Here is a 25,385-nt window from a genome sequence, read left to right on the forward strand (position 1 = left end):
CCTTTCATTACTTATTATTTAAATGTGTCAATAGAGAAACCAGCACATACACGCAAACCAATCCTACAGACCAGAGGTCATTCATACAGTACTATCGATTTAGTTTGGTTAACTACGCTAGGTACATATACAGTACACCGCCCCCTCATGAGAACAATTGTTCAATATTTTCTCCTACAGTGTCAGATGACCAAAAATCTTGAATAAATATAACTGCTGTTAAATTCTAAGAACATTATGCTTCTCCAATGATCCTCCCAAACATGGCTCTATTCAGGTGAAATGGGTCAGCACTATAAAGTTACATTCATTCAAGGTCCACATAAGCAAAGAATCCTTGAAGCAATCTTACCAAAACACTCTAACGCTGTAAAAATGTGCATAGTTAATTATTAGATCAATTATCAGAGATAAAGCTCTTACAGTTTATTTGGACTTGAGGGTATTCTAATTGCTATTCCGTTGAAGGTAAAGTTGTTGAGACAACTCTTATTCCCTTTCATTGTTGCTGCAGTTATAGAAAGTGGCCATTTTCATGATTCACATTCAATACTCTCCAAACACCAAACTTCAACACAGAGGCCAATCAACATATAGGTATTCTAATGATCCCTTGGCTTCAGCATGTCCTCTACATAGTAGTACTATAAAACACATTTTAAAAAGTTGTGCCATTCTTTGTATAAACTGACATGAAACTACAATTTTCACAGGGCATTTGTTTACAGTGGTCCATGAGCAATCACAGTGTGGGACAAACTGATGGCATGGATTGTTTCTGCTGATACAATACAATTACCAAGGCACTATTATGATACCATTATATGCATTCCATCTAAAAGATTAAGGACATTTTCTGGATGTGAAGAGGTATTTGTACACAAGATAAGAATAAGATAGCTAATCATCTTTAAAAAAAAACAGCCACAGTGTTCTAAACAGACAGCATAGTGCACATATAAAAAATAAGCCCTGGAATAAATAGGTAATTAAGCAGATTTCAATAAACGAGTCAAGATGGAGCAGAGAAACACCTTAATTCAAAGCAACAATGTAAGTGTCTCGGTCTGTCTCAGTGTGAAGGAAGAAGACTCCCAGCCAGGCCTCTGGACTCAGGGCCCGTATCCACGAAGCGTCTCAGTGGGAGTGCTGATGTAGGATCAGTTTTGCCTTTCAGTTCATAATTAATGAGATTGTATGGACAGATCCTAGATCAGCACTCCCACTCTGAGATGGTATGTGTGAGTTCAGGGCCTATATCCACAAAGCATATGTTATAAAGGCACTGCTCTCCAGAAATACTATTATTGTTAGTCCATCTGATCCAGCAATAGTGTTGTTTTACTCAACATTGAAAAACAATGCTTGTAGTCCTGCTAGGCCCGAGGGCGCTGTCAGAACTCAGGCATCTTATCATCATACTGTGGTGGCGGCGTGATGGGTTCAATGGTCACCTTCACATCAGTAGGGTTGCAGACTTTAAAACGGAAGTCCTTCAGATGGAGTTTCTCTGACTTGATTCTGCGTACCCTTAGTGGCCGTAGTAGCCGGCTGGTCCGACTGCTGCTGCGTGTGGGGGGGTTGGCTGAAGCGGCGGGGGCGGGCTGGGGCGCCAGGGCCGGAGTGGTGGGAAGAACATCCTCTGAAATGACTGCTCTTGGGCCCTCCCCCTCTTTTTCCACAGCACTGATGAGGTCTTCGTACGAAGGCAGCTGAGAGGTGCTATGGCGTAAGTTGCTCTGACGTATGGGGTACTGGCCACTGGTGACCACCTCCTCATAGCTGGGCACGTCGTAGGCTGGTGCTGGCTCCTCTGCACTGCAAAACAATGTACAGGGACGGCGGTAAAAAAAAAGAGCAACATTTCAGCTATCATTTATATTTCTTCATGGTTTTTTTAAGGATACTAGAAACGCCTAAAATAGCTAAGTACTGCTTCTTAACTGATCATAATCCCCAAAACATCCATTGCCAGGACAATAAGAGCTTTTGTAATTATATGTTTCTGCCATTGTTGTCAACCTCACAAAGGAGAGCCACTTGTAATGCAGGAAGTTGTACACACAACTGGCCACACCAGCCAATAGTGGTAAAAAGCTTTGCAGTGTTGCACAGCGTAATATATCTATTTTTTCTCTCATGGATTTTTATTCCTTAATTACTACTGGTATTGACATTTGGTGCTAGTTTTGTGTACAAAACATTAAGGACACCTGCTCTTTCCATGACAGACTGACCAGGTGAAAGCTATGATCCCTTATTGATGTCACTTGTTAAATCCACTTCAAATCAGTGTAGATGAAGGTGAGGAGACAGGTTAAAGAAGGATTTTAAAGCCTTGAGACAATTGAGACATGGATTGTGTATGTGTGCCATTTGGAGGGTGAGTGGGCAAGACAACTCAATATTAAGGTGTTCTTAATGTTTTGTACACTCAGTGTAGATTAACTGGTGCTTTAACAACTGTCAATCAATGTTCCAGGCATCATCCTAGAAACTAAGTCATATGGGTTAATAGTGAAAACGAAGCCTCTTTGAACACCTTCTTGGATGATTAAAATCAGTCACTGTTACATTTACATTTACATTTTAGTCATTTAGAAGACGCTCTTATCCAGAGCGACTTACAGTTAGTTAGTGCATACATTATTTTTTATTTTTTCATACTGCCCCCCCGTGGGAATCGAACCCACAACCCTGGCTCTACCAACTGAGCTACATCCCTGCCGGCCATTCCCTCCCCTACCCTGGACGACGCTGGGCCAATTGTGCGCCGCCCCATGGGTCTCCTGGTCGCAGCCGGCTACGACAGGATTCGAACCAGGATCTCTAGTGGCACAGCTAGCACTGCGATGCAGTGCCTTAGACCACTGCGCCACTCGGGAGACAGTGATTATCTAATCGATTGAAGCACTCACGTCTCTCCTGCCTCCCCAGCCACATGGTCCACAAAGGGGACACCTACGGCCCGTGTCTCCTGTCCTCTCTGGCACCCCCTCCGCTTGTTCCTCACCGCCAGGTAGATGGACAGCAGCAGCATGGCCAGCCCCGCCCCCACCAGCACATAGGCTATTGATGAGGTCTTCGCTGTTTCCCTGTCCTTCTCGTCATACCCAGCATGGTCCACTGGCACAGTGACACTGAAGTTGCCCAGAGCCTTGGTTGTCTGGGAAGCATCGCCGGGCACCACAGTCCACACGATCATGACGATGCCCAGGGCTATGAGCCCCACCCCCAGGGCACACAGGGCATACGAGGAGCCTGACCGGCTGCCCCCATGGCCAGAGCTGTCTGGACCACCACTGGAACACATCCTCCACCTGGACCCACCAGAAGTGCCACACCACCAGACTGGGGAGAGGAGACTCAAGGGAAGAACCGTAGACCTAACCTGCAATGTGTGAGAGAGTAAAGTTGTTTTCACATTAAGGAGCAGGAATGTAACAACAAAATAAAAACTGGCAAAGGCCCAGACTAGCTGAAATCAGATGACAATGAACAACTTCCTGGAATAGACACAATGTGGCTGGGAAGGGGGCCAAAGCCAGAGAAGTTCATGGAGGGTTACATTAAGCTGTGTTTTAGTTCTTCACGAACATATTTTACATGATAAAGTGCAGCTGGAATAGTTCCAATCAAAGAGAGCTGAATTAATCATGTGAATGAGCCATTCATTGACCAAAAAGCACCAGGAAATAATGTAGGTCTATACTATTGTAGTGAAGTTCTAGGAAATCTTCCTCAAGACTATAAAGTCCAAATTAAAGGCTAGCCCTGTGGTTTGAAATCCGTTAAAATGTATTGTTGGAGGTAGTGTGCATGGCAACATAATATATACCATGGTAATGTATCACAGTCTTTAAATACTTCACTTTGTGAATGTGTTGGTATTTCCAGTGACAATATATTACCCCAAAAATGTCCTGTACGTCCCTTTTGTGGGTCTAGCCCTCCTAAAACATGCTAAACCAACACTACACGTTGCTCAGGCTGTGTTCAGGTTGTATTACTATAGTATAACCAACAGACGATTGTAAACTGCTGGCACTTCCACTTGTTTCTTTTCAGTTTACAACTAGAACATTTCACAGTGTAATTTACAGGAAGAGCATTTCACAATGTAAATGGAGGATATGGGCAAAATGACTGTCTCATAATGATACCTCCATATTATGCTATGAGTCACTTAACGTGGATTCAGCAAACACTGACAGTACTTACTCCTTTTAGCTCCTAGTGCAGCAAAGGGCCCCTAAACAACAACACAGAAATCTGACACTGATGAATCTCTAAAAGGCCAACCATACCATGAAAACAACTTGTTTAGGGAGTCTGAATGTAATACCACTTTGGCCTAAGAGTGTAGCCTACAGCCTATGAAGAGTGTGCATGACTTTCGTATGAAACATATTCCTGATATGGAATGTTTTGTGATAACAGTGTATTCAACATTATAATATATACCCTATACATTATTGACGTGAACGTTATGGTACAGTGACAATATCAGAAGCATGAATGCATGAAAAAGCCTCCTATAGCAACAACGGTTAGGCCTTGGTGTGCTTTCAAGTTGACAAGCAAACACATTACTCAAGTCAGGTGTTCTACAACAAATACAGACGTTGCAAAAAGAGCAGTCGTAGTGCAAGATTCTGTACAACAGACTCAATGACAATCTTCTATTATACAAAGCCAGAAACCCCTGGTTCAAGGCACTTAAACAGTAAGTTGGCATGTCCTGCAAATCAAATTAAATTTCACGTACAGTTTACAACAGGTATAAAAGGTGCAGTGAAATGCTTACGTGCTAGCTCCCTCAACATTGCAGTACAATGTCAATAATAATCAAGTCAAAATTAAAACAAATAAAAAGTAATTACAGGAAGGTAGTATGCATAGTAATACAACTGATATGTACACAATGTTCTTTCCATGACAGACTGACCAGGTGAAAGCTATGATCCCTTATTGATGTCACTTGTTAAATCCACTTCAAAATCAGTGTAGATGAAGGGGAGAAGACAGGTTAAATAAGGATTTTTAAGCCTCGAGACAATTGAGACATGGATTGTGTATGTGTGCCATTCAGAGGGTGAATGGGCAAGACAAAATATTTAAGTACCTTTGAACGGGGTATGGTAGTAGGTGCCAGGTGTATGGCTGTGGCGGTCATGAAATTGTCAGCCGGTGATTGTCAACTAAATAACTTCCAGTCTCACGGTAATTGACTGTTAATTAACAAATACATTTAGCATCTCCTGGCTTCTACGCATAGCCTACAAGCCACTGATGTAGACCTTTGGAACTTCTACATTTTAAAAAGTCTAATAAATCCATGTAATATAGCCTACACCATCACAATAAATCCATTATTTATTTTAGACAGGTCTAAAGAAACATGATATGAAGAAAATGTAGTCCATTTCAGAAGAACAGAATAGCATACTCTGAGTTGTCCTTATGTTAGGTCCTGATCTGGCTATGCCATATGGCTGTGAGCTACACTAGTTCATTTATCAGACAAGATTTGCTTAGAATTCCGTGGCATTATTTTATAGAAGAATACAATTGAACATAGCTGAATAAAATAGAAAGGCTATTTTCTCCAAACTGAAGGAGTACGCACATGCGGCTATTCTGTGTTGAGCGGTAACAAAGAAACAGGTACTCCTACAGTATATGCTTAATTTAGAGTTATTTATGTAACTTTAGTTGTGATAGAAATGCTGGGCTATATGTTTTGATTTTAATACATTCTAAGGCTGCATGTGACTAATGATGATTTGAAAAAAGTCTCATGAAAGGCATGAGCTCTGCTTTGTTTTTTGTACAGGCTGTACACCACTTCATCAGTCTCTCATTCACAATTTGACAAGCACTTGATAATGCCTCAAATTTCCCGGCTGCATCCCCTTTGTGTGGCCGTAATGCCCCCTAAAAATATCCATACCTTTCGCAGCCAGTGGCCGTTGTGCCCTTGGGCTGAATATAATAATTATAATTCCCATCTCCCTGCTGCGTGCCGAAGCACCTCTCACTCACATAGCTCTCAGTCATGTGATAGGGTCTTTCTCACAGGCTACAAGTGAAGACGGACGTCGGGGACGCAACTGTGCGCCTTAGCCAATTCCGAGGCGCATATGGAAGATATTGGAAGAACTGTCCACATTTACTTTTCATCAGCCAACAAGATGAGTAGGCCTAACGAACAGCAAAAACACTAGCCTACAGTATGTCAATCTACTATCCCCCATAGTACAAAAGTTGACCTATTCTATGCGAGATAATAATAACAATAAATATTCTAAACATAGTCTGGGACAGTTGTGGGATGCGATAGATCCCAAATTAATACAACCATTAGCATAAAAAAACCTGTTTTAAGCAATGATCCTGACGCAACAGATGAGAACGTTTAGCTTAAAATGTTGATAAACTATTAGGCTATTTCTTCACATTTTAAGCTCAGCAATGCGCACACGGCAGTAGGCTATAAGCGCAAATGTTCCATTAGCAGGAAAACACCATTCTCAAAAGTGACCACAAATGCGATTATGCATGTAATGCTTTTATCATAAAGGTGCATTTTTATGGTGAAAATTATTTTCCCTAAACTTGAAACTCACGCACGTATGCCAGTTAGGCTCTACACCCATTGTAAAGTGGATTAATGTGCTTCATTTTAAGAAGTTATTTGGCCACTTTAGTTGTGATACAAACCTTATCAAAACATATAGGCCTATGGGCTAAGCTACATGAGGTGTGCGACTATGATTTGAAAAAGGCGCAAAACAACGTATGCACCGTTTCTTGCCTTAAGCTGGGCATCATTCACACGTGATAGGCTAATATTGTCACCCATCACACTATTCTTGATTTAATCTTGTCTTTACATATACTAAATATGTGTGAAACTTATTTTGATTGAGAATGGATAATTGACTCCCGAGTGGCGCAGTGGTCTAAGGCACTGCATCGCAGTGCTAGCTGTGCCACTAGAGATCCTGGTTAGAGTCCAGGCTCTGTCGCAGCCGGCCGCAACCGGGAGACCCATGGGTGGCGCACAATTGGTCCAGCGTCGTCCAAGGTAGGGGAGGGTTTGGCCGGCAGGGATGTGGGTTCGTTTCCCACGGGGGGCCAGTATGAAAAAAAAAAAAAAAAAAAAACATATGCATTCACTAACTGTAAGTCGCTCTGGAAAAGAGCGTCTGCTAAATGACTAAAATGTAAATGAAAAATAATCATGCACCGGTCTCGAAACAGGGGCAGCGGACAAAAATACGTAATCTATGCACTTAAATAGTGAATGGAGGACACTTTTCCTGTGGTTCATTTTCATGCCAGCTAGGTAGGCTATACTCCGGTTGTAAAGAGAAACAATGTGTTTAATATTATGAAAGTTGAGAAATAAATATAGTAGGCCTACCCTATTGAAAGCTGATGGGATCCTCTTTTAAGAGGCCATCACTCTGTTTTCTCACGCAATTGCATAGCCTGTAGAAATGTTGCGCAACATGAGCTCATGAAGTGTTTGATTAGACTTTTGATTACATTTGCATTGATATCAGAGTGAATTTGTAAGTCACTCTGGATAAGAGCGTCTGCATGGCTTAAAGAGCGTCTAAATGGCTTAAATAAGAGCGTCTAAATGGCTTAAATGTAAATTATAAGAGGGAAAATAGAGTGCCGAGTACCAGGCAGTTAGCAAGTTTGGTAGGCTGCTAATGACCATCAGCAGCATCAGAGCTTGGAGAAGCCTAATTACTGTGACTAAACTGTTACGTGGAATTTGACTCGTGACTGCCGGTGTGGCAGTAATACGGTCACCGTAACAGCCCTAGCCAGGTGAACCGGGTTGTGTCAAGAACTGCAACACTGCTGGGTTTTTCATGCTCAACAGTTTCCTGTGTGTATCAAGAACAGTCCACCACACAGATTATATCCAGCCAACTTGACAACTGTGGGAAGCATTGGAGTCAACATGGGCCAGCATCCCTTTGGAACGCTTTCGACACCTTGTAGAGTCCATGCCCCGACATATTGAGGCTGTTCTGAGGGGAAAATATGTTTAGTATACTCAGTGTACACCCATGCTTAGAGCACAACCTCCCTCTACCTTGATACAAATGTAATGTCACAACACTGACTATAATAAGATATCACAACACTGAATGTAATGTCACAATTAAGTGATAATGCCCAAGAAGCCGGTGTTTGGAGGATACAGTTGAAGTCGGAAGTTTACATACACCTTAGCCAAATACATTTAAACTCCTAGTAAAAGTTCCCTGTCTTAGGTCAGTTAGTATCACCACTTTATTTTAAGAATGTGAAATGTCAGAATAATAGTAGAGAGAATTATTTATTTCAGCTTTTATTTCTTTCATCACATTCCCAGTGGGTCAGAAGTTTACATATACTCAATTAGTATTTGGTAGCATTGCCTTTAAATTGTTTAACTTGGGTCAAACGTTTCGAGTAGCCTTCCACAAGCTTCCCACAATAAGTTGGGTGAATTTTGGCCCATTCCTCCTGACAGAGCTGGTGTAACTGAGTCAGGTTTGTAGGCCTCCTTGCTTGCACACGCTTTTTCAGTTCTGCCCACACATTTTCTATAGGATTGAGGTCAGGGCTTTGTGATGGCCACTCCAATACCTTGACTTTGTTGTCCTTAAGCCATTTTGCCACAACTTTGGAAGTATGCTTGGGGTCATTGTCCATTTGGAAGACCCATTTGCGACCAAGCTTTAACTTCCTGACTGCTGTCTTGAGATGTTGCTTCAATATATCCACATAATTTTCCTTCCTCTTGACACCATCTATTTTGTGAAGTGCACCAGTCCCTCCTGCAGCAAAGCACCCCACAGCATGATGCTGCCACCCCGTGCTTCACGGTTGGGATGGTGTTGTTCGGCTTGCAAGCCACCCCCTTTTTCCTCCAAACATAACGATGGTCATTATATCATCATCATTTTTGTTTCATCAGACCAGAGGACATTTCTCCAAAAAGTGCGATCTTTGTTCCCATGTGCAGTTGCAAACCGTAGTCTGGCTTTTTTATGGCGGTTTTGGAGCAATGGCTTCTTCCTTGCTGAGCGGCCTTTCAGGTTGTCGATATAAGACTCGTTTTACTGTGGATATAGATACTTTTGTACCTATTTCTTCCAGCATCTTCACAAGGTCCTTTGCTGTTGTTCTGGGATTGATTTGCACTTTTCGCACCAAAGTACGTTAATCTCTAGGAGACAGAACGCGTCTCCTTCCTGAGCGGTATGACGGCTGCATGGTCCCATGGTGTTTATACTTGCGTACTATTGTTTGTACAGATGAACGTGGTATCTTCAGGCGTTTGGAAATGGCTCCCAAGGATGAACCAGACTTGTGGAGGTATACAATAATTTTTCTGAGGTCTTGCCTGATTTCTTTTGATTTTCCCATGATGTCAAGCAAAGAGGCACCGAGTTTGAAGGTAGGTATTGAAATACATCCACAGGTACACATCCAATTGACTAAAATGATGTAAATTAGCCTATCAGAAGCTTCTAAAGCCATGACATTTTCTGGAATTTTCCATGCTGTTTAAAGGCACAGTCAACTTAGTGTGTAAACTTCTGACCCACTGGAATTGTGATACAGTGAATGTATTAGTTAAATAATCTGTGTGTAAACAATTGTTGGAAAAATGACTTGTGTCATGCACAAAGTAGATGTCCTAACCGACTTGCCAAAACTATAGTTTGTTAACAAGACATTTGTGGAGGGGTTGAAAAACCAACCTAAGTGTATGTAAACTTCCGACTTCAACTGGGTGTTGTTATGCCAGAGACGAGGGCCGGAAAACCATGCCAATAGTATCCTCCAAACACCGGCGTCGAGGACATTATCACTTTTATACAACGGGTTACCAACATATTCAAATAATGATTGACATATTTTCATTAAAAACTTTACTTTGATTAATTTATTCAAACTACACTGCTCAAAAAAATTAAGGGAACACTTAAACAACACAATGTAACTCCAAGTCAATCACACTTCTGTGAAATCAAACTGTCCACTTAGGAAGCAACACTGATTGACAATACATTTCACATGCTGTTGTGCAAATGGAATAGACAACAGGTGGAAATTATAGGCAATTAGCAAGACACCCCCAATAAAGGAGTGGTTCTGCAGGTGGTGACCACAGACCACTTCTCAGTTCCTATGCTTCCTGGCTGATGTTTTGGTCACTTTTGAATGCTGGCGGTGCTTTCACTCTAGTGGTAGCATGAGACGGAGTCTACAGCCCACACAAGTGGCTCAGGTAGTGCAGCTCATCCAGGATGGCACATCAATGCGAGCTGTGGCAAGAAGGTTTGCTGTGTCTGTCAGCGTAGTGTCCAGAGCATGGAGGCGCTACCAGGAGACAGGTCAGTACATCAGGAGACGTGGAGGAAGCCGTAGGAGGGCAACAACCCAGCAGCAGGACCGCTACCTCCGCCTTTGTGCAAGGAGGAGCACTGCCAGAGCCCTGCAAAATGACCTCCAGCAGGCCACAAATGTGCATGTGTCTGCTCAAACGGTCAGAAACAGACTCCATGAGGGTGGTATGAGGGCCCGACGTCCACAGGTGGGGGTTGTGCTTACAGCCCAACACTGTGCAGGACGTTTGGCATTTGCCAGAGAACACCAAGATTGGCAAATTCACCACTGGCGCCCTGTGCTCTTCACAGATGAAAGCAGGTTCACACTGAGCACATGTGACAGACGTGACAGAGTCTGGAGACGCCGTGGAGAACGTTCTAATGCCTGCAACATCCTCCAGCATGACCGGTTTGGGGGTGGGTCAGTCATGGTGTGGGGTGGCATTTCTTTGGGGGGCCGCACAGCCCTCCATGTGCTCGCCAGAGGTAGCCTGACTGCCATTAGGTACCGAGATAAGATCCTCAGACACCTTGTGAGACCATATGCTGGTGCGGTTGGCCCTGGGTTCCTCCTAATGCAAGACAATGCTAGACCTCATGTGGCTGGAGTGTGTCAGCAGTTCCTGCAAGAGGAAGGCATTGATGCTATGGACTGGCCCGCCCGTTCCCCAGACCTGAATCCAATTGAGCACATCTGGGACATCATGTCTCGCTCCACCCACCAACGCCACGTTGCACCACAGACTGCCCAGGAGTTGGCGGATGCTTTAGTCCAGGTCTGGGAGGAGATCCCTCAGGAGACCATCCGCCACCTCATCAGGAGCATGCCCAGGCATTGTAGGGAGGTCATACAGGCACGTGGAGGCCACACACACTACTGAGCCTCATTTTGACTTGTTTTAAGGACATTACATCAAAGTTGGATCAGCCTGTAGTGTGGTTTTCCACTTTAATTTTGAGTGTGACTCAAAATCCAGACCTCCATGGGTTGATAAATTTGATTTCCATTGATAATTTTTGTGTGATTTTGTTGTCAGCACATTCAACTATGTAAAGAAAAAAGTATTTAATAAGATTATTTCATTCATTCAGATCTAGGATGTGTTATTTTAGTGTTCCCTTTATTTTTTTGAGCAGTGTATTTCATCCTTCCACAAGAAATGTAACATAGTCCCGACACAAATCTAGGGTTGCTACCCAAGCCGGCTGGTCGTTCATTCTATCGGTTCGGTTGCCAGAGACGCGACCTAGTCTTTCAGTCTTTTTGTTCTATATCTATGGACGCGACCCAGTTGTTAGTTCTAAACGTTCCATTGCCATACTGGCTGGCAACGTTCTTATCCCTTGCTTGCTAGCTAGCCAACTACGGCTAACTTACAGTCACATCAAACAGTGCAGCCAGAATAACAACATTTTTACATTTACATTTTAGTCATTTAGCAGACGCTCTTATTCAGAGCGACTTACAGGTAGTGAGTGCATACATTATACTTTTTTTCATACTGGCCCCCCGTGGGAATCGAACCCACAACCCTGGCGTTGCAAACGCCATGCTCTACCAACTGAGCTACATCCCTGCCGGCCATTCCCTCCCAGACCCTGGACGACACTGGGCCAATTGTGCGCCGCCCCAACAACGAAGTAGCTGCATTTGCATAAGCTGATTTCCAGTGACATTTATTTGGATACATCCATAACAATGAGCTAATGATTCGCGATTTCACCTGGCATAGAAAATGTGCTCTCTCGTCAGGACACTGTTGTTCGAGAGCTAGCCAACAACACAGCTAACACAATCACTTCCAACTGAAGCTGGAAAGACTTCAAACTAGCTGCACTTCATTTCGTTTGACCTATTTTCTATTGATAGTTCTTTATATATATCCATGAAAATTATGCAGATTCATGATTTCGACTGGCTGAGAAAAGCTGCCTACCTGTCTGTCTCTTCCCGACACGTTCATTACTATGGGACATCTGGAGGTCGAATTTGAATATTGTGGCAGTAAGCAAATTGAAGTGGGTCTAGGGTGGCAGGTAAGGTAGAGGTGATATGATCCTTGACTAGTCTCTGAAAGCACTTCATGATGACAGAAGTGAGTGCTACGGGGCGATAGATCATTGCTAGACAACCTTTTCAAGTCTTGCCATAGATTTTCAAGCCGATTTAAGTCAAAACTGTAACAAGGCCACTCAGGAACATTCAATGTCGTCTTGGTAAGCAACTCCAGTATACACTGAGTATACAAAACATTAAGGACACCTGCTCTTTCCATAACATTGACTGGCCAGGTGAATCCAGGTGAAAACTATGATCCCTTATTGATGTCACTTGTTAAATCCACTTCCATCAGTGTAGATGAAGGGGAGGAGACAAGTTAAAGAAGGATTTTTAAGCCTTGAGACATGAATTGTGTATGTGTGCCATTCAGAGGGTGAATGGGCAAGAAAAAATATTTAAGTGCCTTTAAACAGGTTATGGTAGTAGGTGCCAGGCACACCGGTTTGTCTCAAGAACTGCAACGCTGCTGGGTTTGACAGTTAACAGTTGACTTTGTGTATCAAGAATGGTCCACGACCCAAAGGACATCAAGCCAACTTGACAACTGTGGGAAGCATTGGAGTCAACATGGTCCAGCATCCCTGTGGAACGCTTTCGACACCTTGTAGAGTCCAAGCATAACGTTACTCCTTATTCCAAGGCCATGCATGTTCTGTTTAAAGGTTGAATTGGCTCTGGAAGACAAAACAGCCAAATACTCCATCTAAACATGAATTTATTCTCAATTGTGGTACAGTTATAGAAACATAAATCCCTCTACTTTCATTTCACATCAAAAATTATTTCACAAACGCTAAATACACACTTACTGTTCACTGTTTAAACCAGTTTTAACGCAGTTGTAGCTGACAGTATTTTTCAGTGACAACACGTTTGTGGTGCCTGTCTTCCGTTTACACGTGTTCAGAGACGCAGATAGCTAATTAGCACAGGTAGTCCACCATCTTCCATCCGTTTTCCTTAAACAAGCTCTGTAACATGGAAATATGGCCTTGTGGGAACCTAACCCTATAAAAAGTTGTGTATAAATTTAATATTTTTTTTTTGAAAACTATTTCTCGCTGATATGAAAGATAAGGTCCTTATGCTTCCAAAACCGTACCGCAAACAACGCATGCTAATGTCCAGACCGAGCGTCGCGCCTCCTAACAAAACACAATTTTACAGAAGCCGCCTTCATCCAATGACTCTTACTTTATGTAAATGTAATGTAACAGACTCATGATCATGGGCTAGCTTCTAAGCAGCATTTACACGACTTTACAGTCATTCGTTTCAGGCTGTATATACCAAAATTGTGTATTACAGCATGATTAATCAGACTAATACCATCTTAATGTATCAATTTGACTACAATTCTCCCTCCCGAATCCGGATACAATCTCTCGCTGCCACCCATTTGAGCGAAGGTGTTTGTAGTGGGAAGGAATTTAAAAAGGAGGAACTGAAATCATGTCACAAACTCTGGCATTAGATCTTGCCATCAGAACTGCGATTTTGTGTTATCAGATAACACGGCCTAATACTTCACAGATTTATAATAAAGTTAGTCTGAACACTGCTCAAACTGTCAAGGTGATTTGCAATTTGAGACGGCCTTACCTTACCCCTTCCAGCCGTGAACGCCCAATGACTTCCCTCCCAATCGAATACCTGATGTTTCGCAGGTGTCTTTCAAGATTATGATATTGCCACCCTAATATGCAGAATGTAATCCTGCTATTTACACAATCTGAAATATGTATTAACGTGTGTATTTCCCCCGATGATAGTCTATAGAATTCAGGGAATACGTTAGACAGGAACTTTGTCCAAATTCCACCCAGAGTGAAAACTCCCCCCGGTTGTAAAGCTTAAACTCTTTGCTCCTTGGTCATAGAGCACGTAGGCGCACTTTTATAACGCAACCTGGTCTCATAGATGAGACGTAACATAGTAATCCGGGATTAGTAAATGTTACATTTAGTTTGGTTACATGAGACAGAAGGTTAGTTAAGGCAAAAAATAAAGTATGTGGTTGTCAGGGTGGATGGGTGAGTGTATAATGTGAATGTCTAGCAACCCAAAGTTGTGTGTTCAAATCTGATCACGGACAACTTTAGCATTCTAGCTAATTACCAACATTGCAACTACTTACAACTGTTTAGCTACTATTCAACTATTAGCATGTTAGCTAAACCTTAACCCTTTAACCTAACTCCTAACCGGCTCATAATATTGTCTGGAACGGAGCAAATGGAATGGGATCAAACACACAGAAACCATGTTTTTGATGTATTTGCTACCATTCCACCTATTCCTCTCCAGCCATTACCACGAGCCCATCCTCCCCAATTAATGTGCCACCAACCTCCTGTACCCCTTACCCTAACCACTAGCCTAGCTAACATTAGCCACCTAGCTAACAACAAATTGCAATTCATAACATTTCTTATTAAATGAATGATGGAGATTCACAAATTAATACATACCAAATGAAATGTAACATAACAGACCAATTGGAGTGTCCCGGTTTTAAGTTTACTATGTTACGTCTACCCATGAGTCCAGGTTGTATAAAGAGTGTCGCTTATGCTGGAAATTCCCCGTAAAACTCAAATAAACTTCGAACGACAATTCTATTCCCCCAAATAGGCCTGTCTGAGAAGTGCCTGAGGAGACTAAATACAAATGTAAAACAATTATAACTACTCGATTTTCTTATGTGCTCATAATAAACTGCAATAAAGTGAATTTTAGATAGCATTTATATCTTTATTATTGAGTACACTAAACACAAGTGCTCCAGAATGAATTGTAGTTCATTTATGTACAACCGTAAAAAATAAAATAATAATCAGCAATGGCACATTATACATTATTACTTAATCTATTTGAAAACATACAATATAAACTCTTTCACATTTAATGGAAATTGCCCCTCTGTTCTGTTGTCAGTAGTCTGACTATATATGGATGTGATATACTTGTGTGAAAGTCGATTGTGATACCATACCAAAGTCAACAGTATAGTGTGTGTTTTCTGTAACACATAAGCCATTGATATTCAAACCACATCTCACAACCAACAACCACAGTTAACTAGTTTGAACTAGTCTAATGTTGCTGCTTTGTTTCTCCATATGACTGTGTTCACTAGGGTGCTGGAGTTGATTTCTGTCGGTGACTCCCATAGCTGACAGACCTGTCTTCCTCTGGTTCGAGTCCCCCTCCAGCTGTTTGCATATAGAGACATGGCTGTGGAATGCAGTGGTGAAATATACTGTTGTACAGTATACAGTCGGGGTGTCAAAATCATTCCGTGGAGGGCCTAGTGTCTGCAAGTTTTCGTTTTTTCCTTTCAATTAAGACCTAGACAACCAGGTGAGGGGAGTTCTTTACTAATTAGTGACCTTAATTCATCAATCAAGTACAAGGGAAGAACAAAAACCTGCAGACACTTGGCCCTCTATGGAATGAGTTTGACACTGCATACTGCATACAGCTCATGCACTCTTGCTACAATCATGTGTGGTAAAGATAATCGAGTTATTGATAATAAAACAACGATTTCCCTTGACATTCTGTCCTACGTAGACATTCTAAACCATGGTATTATAGAACTGTTCCTTTGTTTGAGGTCCTTCATTATCTGTAATGCAAACTGTACAAACATTTACAATATTGTAATCTCTGTGACACAGAGAGACATAGCTAAATCTTGACCTTCTAATCAATTGATTAGTAATATTGTAATACAGTATTTTCCCCATATTTACAGTGACACATGGAAGTGAAGTGCTTTTATTGCTTTCAGTAAAGTCAAGTATATTTATGACAAACATATCATACTGTAGTCTGTATTTTTATTAAATAAATGTATCTTTAACTCTGCATTGTTGGAAACGGACCTGTAAGTCAGCATTTCACTGTTAGTCTACACCTGTTGTTTACGAAGCATGTGACAAATAACATTTGATTTGATTTTTATCTGTACCTCTTAGCCACATTTGAGCTATTTGAACAAAGAGAAAGCTCTGCTATGAATAGGGTCCAAGTTCCTAGTAGACACCTGCAACTTTTGAGCCAGGAAACCCAGGCAGGCCAGGCCAACATCACTCCCCTGCAGGGGGAGGCAGGCCAGGCAGTGAGATACAGGAAACAGGGCATGGACATCAAAGAACCAGGACATCAGGTGTAGGTCCTCCCTCCATGCGTCCTCCTCGCATGGCAACATTTTCATCAACATCAGGAACAGACCACTTTCAGCCTCCATGGACTTGGGATGGTTTGATTTAATGCCCAGAAGTTACTTTGTCCTTTACACAGTCAATATTTTTTGTTTGATATGCGGAAACTCATTATTAGCGTAATGTTCCTTGATATATGTTACAAGAGATGTCTAGATAAAGAAATGTTGTGATGTTCATTCTTAGAAAGGAAACATGCCACCAGTGCTGCAATGTGGAATTTAGAATGTTACAAAATGTTCATAGTTTTGCCTATTCAAACATAAGGCATTAAGTCCACTGATCTATTGACATCTACTGTAGAACAAGAAAGAAAATGTCTCTAAAATTGAAAAAGATTTTCAATTCCAAAAATTAAGATGAAAACTTAGACTGTCAACAAACAGCAATTCTGTTGGTTCTGAGTCCAACCACCAGTATCCACCTCAGGCTAAATGGAAACTGCATTGAAATCCTTGGTGGCTCTGCATAGCTTAGACATTGGTGATCTCAACACTGTTGTATGTGTGCATGGGACTGCCCTTCGTCCTGGGCACAGCCTGCACCCGCGCCTCTCTGGGCAGAGATCCACAGCTGCCATGGTAACCAAGGCCCCGTCCAATGGCGGTCTTTGGGCTGAACTTTAGAGGACTCTGGGAAAATGAAAGGAAGAATGAATCACAAAGCAAAACAGAGCTTATACCCAGTGGAAAAGTACAGCCTCAGTTTGAATATCTGCAGTACAATTTAGAATAACTGCCATTTATGAGTCTTCTTGAATAAAATAGTTATTAAAGTAGCTTCTTCCTACCTTAACTGGTCTTCGTCTCATGGACACACTCTCCTCGTTATAGCGGCTAACAGCAGAAGGTGATTGTGGAGGTGTTCCCGATGCGTCACAATCCTGCTCCACACTACTTTGCCTGCAAGGAGTAGTAGGAAGGACGGAATATTTAATTGACCTCACTGCTGTAAACACTTCATCAACAAAACATTCCACTTATTACTATTGCTAAAGAGCTTAAAACCATAAATGATAGAGGAAGACTAATCACCTGGCAGGGATGGCGAGAGCCTTCATCTCCTCATATAGGTGCCGATGGAGCATGTGTTTGTGGCTGGGGATTCCCAGGGCCCTGCCCATGGCATCTGCATCAAAGGAGGGGTCCAGAGCCAGCACAGCACCATGGACTCCCCTGCCATGGAGACTGTCAGCATACTCCTGGACATAGGGACATAATGTTTAGTTAGACAGAGGAGGCAAACAAACAACTTGTCTCAATTTTACTCATTCTCCACTATCAGGATGTAAACAGAGTATACACCAGTCTATTGGCCCAAAATGGAGACAGTCAGAACGGAATCCTATTCTGATGTTTCTGTTCTAGGAGAAGGACACACTTTTAGGTCTATGTCTCTGATCCACTTCATGACTCTGTGGCAGGTCCAAACCACGGGGTCCTGGTTCTGGTGCTCACACTGGGCCCGGCGAGCCTGCAGCACCTGCACACCAACAACACACACATACTGTACTGTTACTATACGGTTACAATACTGTACTGTTACTATACGGTTACAATACTGTACTGTTACTATTCGGTTACAATACTGTACTGTTACTATACGGTTACAATACTGTACTGTTACTATACGGTTACAATACTGTACTGTTACTATTCGGTTACAATACTGTACTGTTACTATACGGTTACAATACTGTACTGTTACTATTCGGTGACAATACTGTACTGTTACTATACGGTTACAATACTGTACTGTTACTATACGGTTACAATACTGTACTGTTACTATTCGGTGACAATACTGTACTGTTACTATACGGTTACAATACTGTACTGTTACTATTCGGTGACAATACTGTACTGTTACTATACGGTTACAATACTGTACTGTTACTATACGGTTACAATACTGTACTGTTACTATTCGGTTACAATACTGTACTGTTACTATACGGTTACAATACTGTACTGTTACTATTCGGTTACAATCCTGTACTGTTACTATACGGTTACAATACTGTACTGTTACTATACGGTTACAATACTGTACTGTTACTATTCGGTTACAATACTGTACTGTTACTATACGGTTACAATACTGTACTGTTACTATACGGTTACAATACTGTACTGTTACTATACGGTTACAATACTGTACTGTTACTATTCGGTTACAATACTGTACTGTTACTATACGGTTACAATACTGTACTGTTACTATACGGTTACAATACTGTACTGTTACTATATGGTTACAATACAGTACTGTTACTATACGGTTACAATACAGTACTGTTACTATACGGTTACAATACAGTACTGTTACTATACGGTTACAATACTGTACTGTTACTATACGGTTACAATACTGTACTGTTACTATACGGTTACAATACTGTACTGTTACTATACGGTTACAATACTGTACTGTTACTATACGGTTACAATACTGTACTGTTACTATACGGTTACAATACTGTACTGTTACTATACGGTTACAATACTGTACTGTTACTATTCGGTTACAATACTGTACTGTTACTATACGGTTACAATACTGTACTGTTACTATACGGTTACAATACTGTACTGTTACTATACGGTTACAATACAGTACTGTTACTATACGGTTACAATACAGTAATGTTACTATACGGTTACAATACTGTACTGTTACTATACGGTTACAATACTGTACTGTTACTATACGGTTACAATACTGTACTGTTACTATACGGTTACAATACTGTACTGTTACTATACGGTTACAATACAGTACTGTTACTATACGGTTACAATACAGTAATGTTACTATACGGTTACAATACTGTACTGTTACTATACGGTTACAATACTGTACTGTTACTATACGGTTACAATACAGTACTGTTACTATACGGTTACAATACAGTACTGTTACTATACGGTTACAATACAGTACTGTTAATGTATGGTTATTACTGTAACCACACCAACACAAGCACACAGGGAGGAGAGGCTGAGAGGTCACTCTAATGTCACAGTATTGGGAATATGACTACAGATCTGACCTCTTTGTTGAAGTTGATCATTTGCAGGAACTGGATGGCCAGGAGCAGGCTGGTTTGGTGGGACTGGGTGGTGATGTTCAGGAGTCTCTCCAGGTCTCGTCGGCTGAGGGATTTGAGCACACGACCATCCACCAGTTGATTTTGGAAGGCTTGGGAATACTGTGGCAACCCGACGTCACTCAACCAAGATTTGGCAACCCAATGATGGTCCATTTCTGCAGCCTTTGATAGCCTAAAAGATTAGAAAGTCACACTTAGTAATGTGTGTGTGTGTGTGTGTGTGTTGTATGTGTGTGTGTGTTGTATGTGTGTGTGTGTGTGTGTGTTCCAGCTCACCCCTGGCCAGCCTCTGCCTCCCTATAGTCCTCGATGGCGAGGCGTAGCTTCCTGCGGTGCATGGGCTTACTGATACCCAGTCCCAGCTCCAGGTCCTCGTCTGTCAGCCCCAGCAGCACCTGCAGCCAGGGGACACCCACCCAGAGCACTCTTCTTATCAATATACACCTGCACTGAAAATCACTCTCACACTAAGGCACACACACGCATGCAAGCATGGACGAGGGAATACTACATTTAATGCAGATGCTATGAGGAAAGAACGCATGCTGAAATCCCTGTTTTTCTGGGAGGACGAGGGATTCTTAGTAATGATGTTACCATCATTACAGGCTTTGTAAAAACAAGTCCTGAAATCAGGCTTAAAGTGGATGTGCACTTGTTACATGTTGAAGCGTAGAGGCCGTACCTTGCCACTTTTGACGTTTTCCGAACAAGCACGGATGTACATGGGCATTGCCATGACAACCTCCAGCCAGGCTTGTACTGCCCCTGCCTTCCACAGTGACATGGGCATGTTCCAAGTGAGCTCCGCCTGCTGGAGGCGGTCCAGCTGCTCCTCTCCGTCTGATAGGCTGTGTTGTTGTGTCGATAGGCTGGAGAGGCTGTCAGAGTCTGTCAGGATTGGTCAGGGGAAGTAGGAGTACAGGACAGGGGAGGGGTTTGGGGTCAAAGGAATTGAGAGGCAAAAATGACTCATCCAATTCAAATTTAAAGGCCCAGTGCAGTCAAAATTAAGTTTTTCCTGTGTTTTATATCATATTGTGCAACAGGGGATGAAACTAACACTGTAAAAGTGTGAACAATTTTGATCAGTGTTATTTTCTGATGGTTGCTGGTTGAAAATACAATCTACACAGGACCTTCTTATCAGCAGATTTGCATGGGCGGGAGTTTTGGCTTTCCATGGTGACATCACCATGCGGTAAATTGGTTAATAGACCAATAACAAAGAGAGTTTCAAACCTCTCTGCCAATAACAGCTAGTTTTCAGTTTTCCCCTCCCCACGCAGACCACTCCCAGACAGTCCCAGCAAAATTATTGCTTTTAAAAATAGTTTTTTGCTAGAAAGATACTTTTGCCAATTTTAATGGAAATCTATTAAAGTAAGGTACTTAATTGTTACCCAGAAATGATTTGATATTGATATAAAAATGGCTGCATTGGGCCTTTAACTGTAGAAAAGGGAGGAAGATATATCACTGCATACCTAGGATATTACTAACATCCCTCTGAAACATGTTAACATGGCTACAATATTTACCGTCTACTGAAACCCATTTGATTGTTGGGCAACTCATCAACCTGGAATGATGTCCCCCCCGCAGCTAACATCAAATGCCATTTCATGACAGCAGTATTAGCGATTGAATGACAGAGGGTCTCACACATGAGACAGGACCAAGAAAGCGTAAAACAGCTTTGGGACTAGTATGAACAGTCAGACACTGCTCTATGCAGCCATTAGATGGCACCAGAGTAATTCACCACAGCAGAGTATTATTGAGGTCTCTATTATCTGAAAGAGTACTGATTAGATGCCATATTATGATGACATTACTGAATAACTCATCACACTACAATGTATATTACAAACTGAGAACAGGTGCCACATCTGGGCAGGTGACTCAAGCACTGACAAATCCAGGAAAACATTTTTACATGGTACAATGAAAACTATTAGTACGCATTTCATAGACAGAGACCTTTTTTTTTTATTCTAGTGTTCAGTAAATACTGTGTGAGTTGGGTTAAGGTTTGCATTTGAATGGTTGTGTTTGAATGATCTTGTGGGGATGGAGGGATTTTTTAGGCACTATAGGCAAATACTAGAGATTGAGACACGTTGAAACACATGGGACACATTATTCATAAAACCAACTGCTGCTGTGAATTTACCACCTGTTTTTCCAAGACTTAAACAAATAAGTAAGCTGCAAAATCCAGGATGATTAGCGAGTGTGTCTTCTGCCTTTTTCACATGCTGAGAGTGAGGCCTACATAAATACAATCCCTCATAAGTTTTCAGTAGGTTTTCAAAAGACAGCGCAGGAGGTCATTTTCCTTCAGGAGTATAGTTTTATGAATGATCCCCACAGTGTGGAAACAGACACTTGGTAATTCACATATGAGGAGTTATTTTCTGGGGAGGGAGGGATTCACCATCCAACATGACAACATGCCCCCTGAAAGGGAGCGGGACACAAGAACAGATTACACATGGAACAGAATAACGCCACATGGATATTTAGTTGCTGGTTTCATTTTAAAATAAGATTTTATTTGAATGATTTATCATATTCATTTTTTAAGATGTTAAAGCTCCTCCTCATCCACTGTCAAAAGTTGAAGACAGGTCAGGTTATCTTACCCTTGAAGTTACTTCTTGTTCTTTAAATAAAATACTTTGAAAGATTTACTCTTTTATGCAACATCTCCTAAATTACAAAACATGAAACAGATTATCGTCATAATCACAAATGTAAGAAATGAGGAGGGTTGTATGGTAAAGAGCAAAACTAAAAACTGTCATTGCATCCAGAATGATGCAAGATAATGAAAAATGGGAATGGGGTTATGGTCTGGGGGGTTAGGGAATATGAGGATGCTTTAGGTTGTTAATATCACTGCTAACTAATGGATTCCTAACCAAAGCAGCACATGTAATCATGCAGGGGCTTTACTGCACAGTCCTATGCTTACCGTTGGCACATGTTAGATAGTTGTCCGTTTTTAAACTCAATAAGGACAAAAGCGATCTTACAAGGCAGTGACCCACATCTACTCTGACTCTATTTAGTTAAAGATTAAACTTGAACCTTTGGCACTTTAAAATGCTTTCAAACTGTGTGTGTGTGATAATCAGATACATTGATCATTTTGTGTGTTTTAAATAGTTTGCTACCATTGTTTTTTTAACCTTATTTTGGTTTTCAGCTTTCAGTGAGAAATGTATATGGATCGATTTAACACATCTACAGGCCTGGCAGGGTACCGTAATTCTTTAACAATTGATCCGATTGAAAAGGTCAGTGTCTATCTGAAACATTCAGCATGGGTAGAACAGAGCAGGAGGCCTACACAAACAAACACTTATCACTCCTCTACCTATCTAACATTCCCATACTCCTAAACCTGTATCTAGACAAAACACACTATTCACATCAGACACTCTGGTACTCACAGCATCATCCTATATGATGCTATCCTATTCGCCGATGCTGCCCAATGGGCTCCTCTCCTTTTATCCATTATGACAGAATAAGCAATAAGACCTGCTCCCCCCAGCTGTAGTAGTTTCACTTGTTCTACACTACAGGGTCACAACAAAAGGCTGGTCAGACTCCTTACTGTGGCTGTATAGTGGGACGTTTCTGAAATAGTCAACTAACTGGTCCATTGTTCAGTAGAATATCAAATGTCCTTCTGATTGTCATATTATTATTATTTTCTTTCAGTTTCACTATAAGAAACATGGTCGTTCCATAGACTTCAATGTTGATTACTAAAGGATACCACTGGTGTGTTTATTTTCCATTCACAATGTGGAGGGTTATTCCTCATTCATATCTTCATGACAATGTAAAGAATTGGCCAAATAAGACTGGGGATGGGAAAATTCTAAATAAAAAAGTATGATAAAAGCAACTATGAAATAAAACCGTTATCAGACAAAAGACATTTACAAACACTAGGTGCTCAATTACTACTATTTACATATTCACACCAGTCCTTCATGTCTCCAGTTATAAAAAACACATATATATTAAGATAAATAAAAGATTACACAGCATAAACATGTTTACACATAATAATCTCATGTATATATTTATATGCATGTAAACATATATACATATGCATACATGTACATCTATAAATATATATTTAATTTACATACATACATTTTTGAGGATAATATACATTTTCTGGGGGTACCAGTTGTCTTTCAGGTTTTTCTTTTGGGCACATACGGCAACACACCCGCACACATGGTCACACATGGTCACACACACACACACACACACACACACACACACACACACACACACACACACACACACACACACACACACACACACACACACACACACACACACACACACACACACACACACACACACACACACACACACACACACACACACACACAGACAGACAGACAGAGACACACACACACAGACAGACAGACAGACAGACAGAGACACACACGCACATCTGCATGCACACAACCAGACCCACACACACCATCACCAGTCGGCATCCTCCTCTATGTAATAATCAGGGATGGATGTACCATCAAACAGGCCCGGGTCCATTGACTTGCGCTGCTTGCCCCGAGCAAACACCCGGGAGAGGGAGCCCAGACTCATCTTCTCCTTCTTCTTAGTCTTACGCTTCTGGTCCTCCAGGTCCTCCATAGACTAGGCCAGGGGAAGGAGAGGGTAGGAGGAGAGAGAGGGGGGGCAGTAGGAGAGAGAGTGAGGGCAGGAGGAAAGAGAGAGAGAGAGAGAGAGAGAGAGAGAGAGAGAGAGAGAGAGAGAGAGAGAGAGAGAGAGAGAGAGAGAGAGAGAGAGAGAGGGGGGCAGGAGGAGAGGGCGAAAAAGGGGCAGAGGGGAGTAGGACAGAGAAAGAGAGTGCAGAGGACAGACAGACATTCAGGTTAGTCAACACAAACGACTTGCAGATTCAATCACAGAACTACAGTAACCAATACTACAACATAACTAAACCAACTGAAAGAGCAGGTAAAGACAGACAGACAAACAGACCGAACAAAGAAGAGTAAAGGTACTTATAGAGAATTGCGGAGGTGTGATTACTTGGTCGGGGGGGCCAGGCAGCTCTTACATTACAGAGAGAGTGTGTCCGGTGGCGGGGGGAGTTGATGTCACTGGGGGTGGACGACCGATCCCCGTCAGCCGCCGACGCGTCTGAGATGGTAGAGGGCTGGCGGGAGTGACAGGGACTGATCCTGACCACCGCTGGAGAGGAGACATTAGTCCACACACATTAGTCACCTCACACTGAGCCACTGACTCCTCAATACAGTAATGGTTGTGCTGTTTGTGTGTGTGTGCGAGAGAGATTGGTCCTCTGTAGCTCAGTTGATAGAGCAAGGTGCTTGCAACACCAGGTAGGTTCGGTTCCTGGGACCACCCATACTTAAAATGTATACATGCATGACTGGAAGTTGCTTTGGATAAAAAGCATCTGCTAAATGGCATATATTATTATATCTATATTAGAGACAGAGGCAGAAGCAGAGACAGACAGACAGACAGAGGTGACCCTACCC

General features: G+C 41.9%; 2 protein-coding genes across 5 annotated transcripts in view; both read right to left on the reverse strand.

Moving 5' to 3' along the window:
* LOC121574843 (transmembrane protein 51) lies at positions 1–14,323 on the reverse strand. 2 transcript variants are annotated; one of them, XM_041887472.1, is made up of 3 exons: positions 14,079–14,323; positions 2,919–3,391; positions 1–1,818 (listed from the first exon to the last, which is right to left on the reverse strand). In XM_041887472.1, the coding sequence occupies exons 2-3, from the start codon at positions 3,311–3,313 to the stop codon at positions 1,395–1,397; spliced, it is 819 nt and encodes a 272-aa protein (XP_041743406.1). In that variant the 5' UTR covers positions 3,314–3,391; positions 14,079–14,323; the 3' UTR covers positions 1–1,394. The 2 variants fall into 2 exon arrangements, with proteins under 2 accessions (XP_041743406.1, XP_041743405.1); XM_041887471.1 differs by having other exon boundaries at positions 14,074–14,323.
* Positions 14,324–16,238: 1,915 nt separating this feature from the next.
* LOC121574842 (kazrin) overlaps positions 16,239–25,385 on the reverse strand; it is a 225,492-nt gene continuing 216,345 nt past the window's right edge. Inside the window, exons 9-17 of one of the 3 annotated variants that reach the window (XM_041887468.2) lie at positions 24,938–25,071; positions 24,384–24,510; positions 20,498–20,703; positions 20,089–20,207; positions 19,753–19,984; positions 18,081–18,182; positions 17,735–17,901; positions 17,491–17,602; positions 16,239–17,332 (exon numbers count right to left, since the gene is read on the reverse strand). In XM_041887468.2, coding sequence (XP_041743402.1) covers positions 17,174–17,332; positions 17,491–17,602; positions 17,735–17,901; positions 18,081–18,182; positions 19,753–19,984; positions 20,089–20,207; positions 20,498–20,703; positions 24,384–24,510; positions 24,938–25,071 — 1,358 coding nt within the window. In that variant the 3' untranslated portion in view covers positions 16,239–17,173. Of the gene's footprint in view, positions 17,333–17,490; positions 17,603–17,734; positions 17,902–18,080; positions 18,183–19,752; positions 19,985–20,088; positions 20,208–20,497; positions 20,704–24,267; positions 24,511–24,909; positions 25,072–25,385 lie in introns of those variants that run through there. The other 2 variants (XM_041887469.1, XM_041887470.2) reach the window with 2 other exon arrangements.

This window comes from Coregonus clupeaformis, chromosome 10, assembly GCF_020615455.1.
Source record: "Coregonus clupeaformis isolate EN_2021a chromosome 10, ASM2061545v1, whole genome shotgun sequence".
NCBI classification, from domain to species: Eukaryota; Metazoa; Chordata; class Actinopteri; order Salmoniformes; family Salmonidae; genus Coregonus; species Coregonus clupeaformis.

Excerpts from the sequence above, each read along its gene's own strand:
- LOC121574843 (XM_041887472.1), bottom strand. The coding sequence starts at position 3,313 with ATGTGTTCCAGTGGTGGTCCAGACAGCTCTGGCCATGGGGGCAGCCGG. Across the intron at positions 1,819-2,918 it reads GCTGGGGAGGCAGGAGAGAC|TGCAGAGGAGCCAGCACCAG; the intron begins GTGAGTGCTTCA and ends ATTGTTTTGCAG.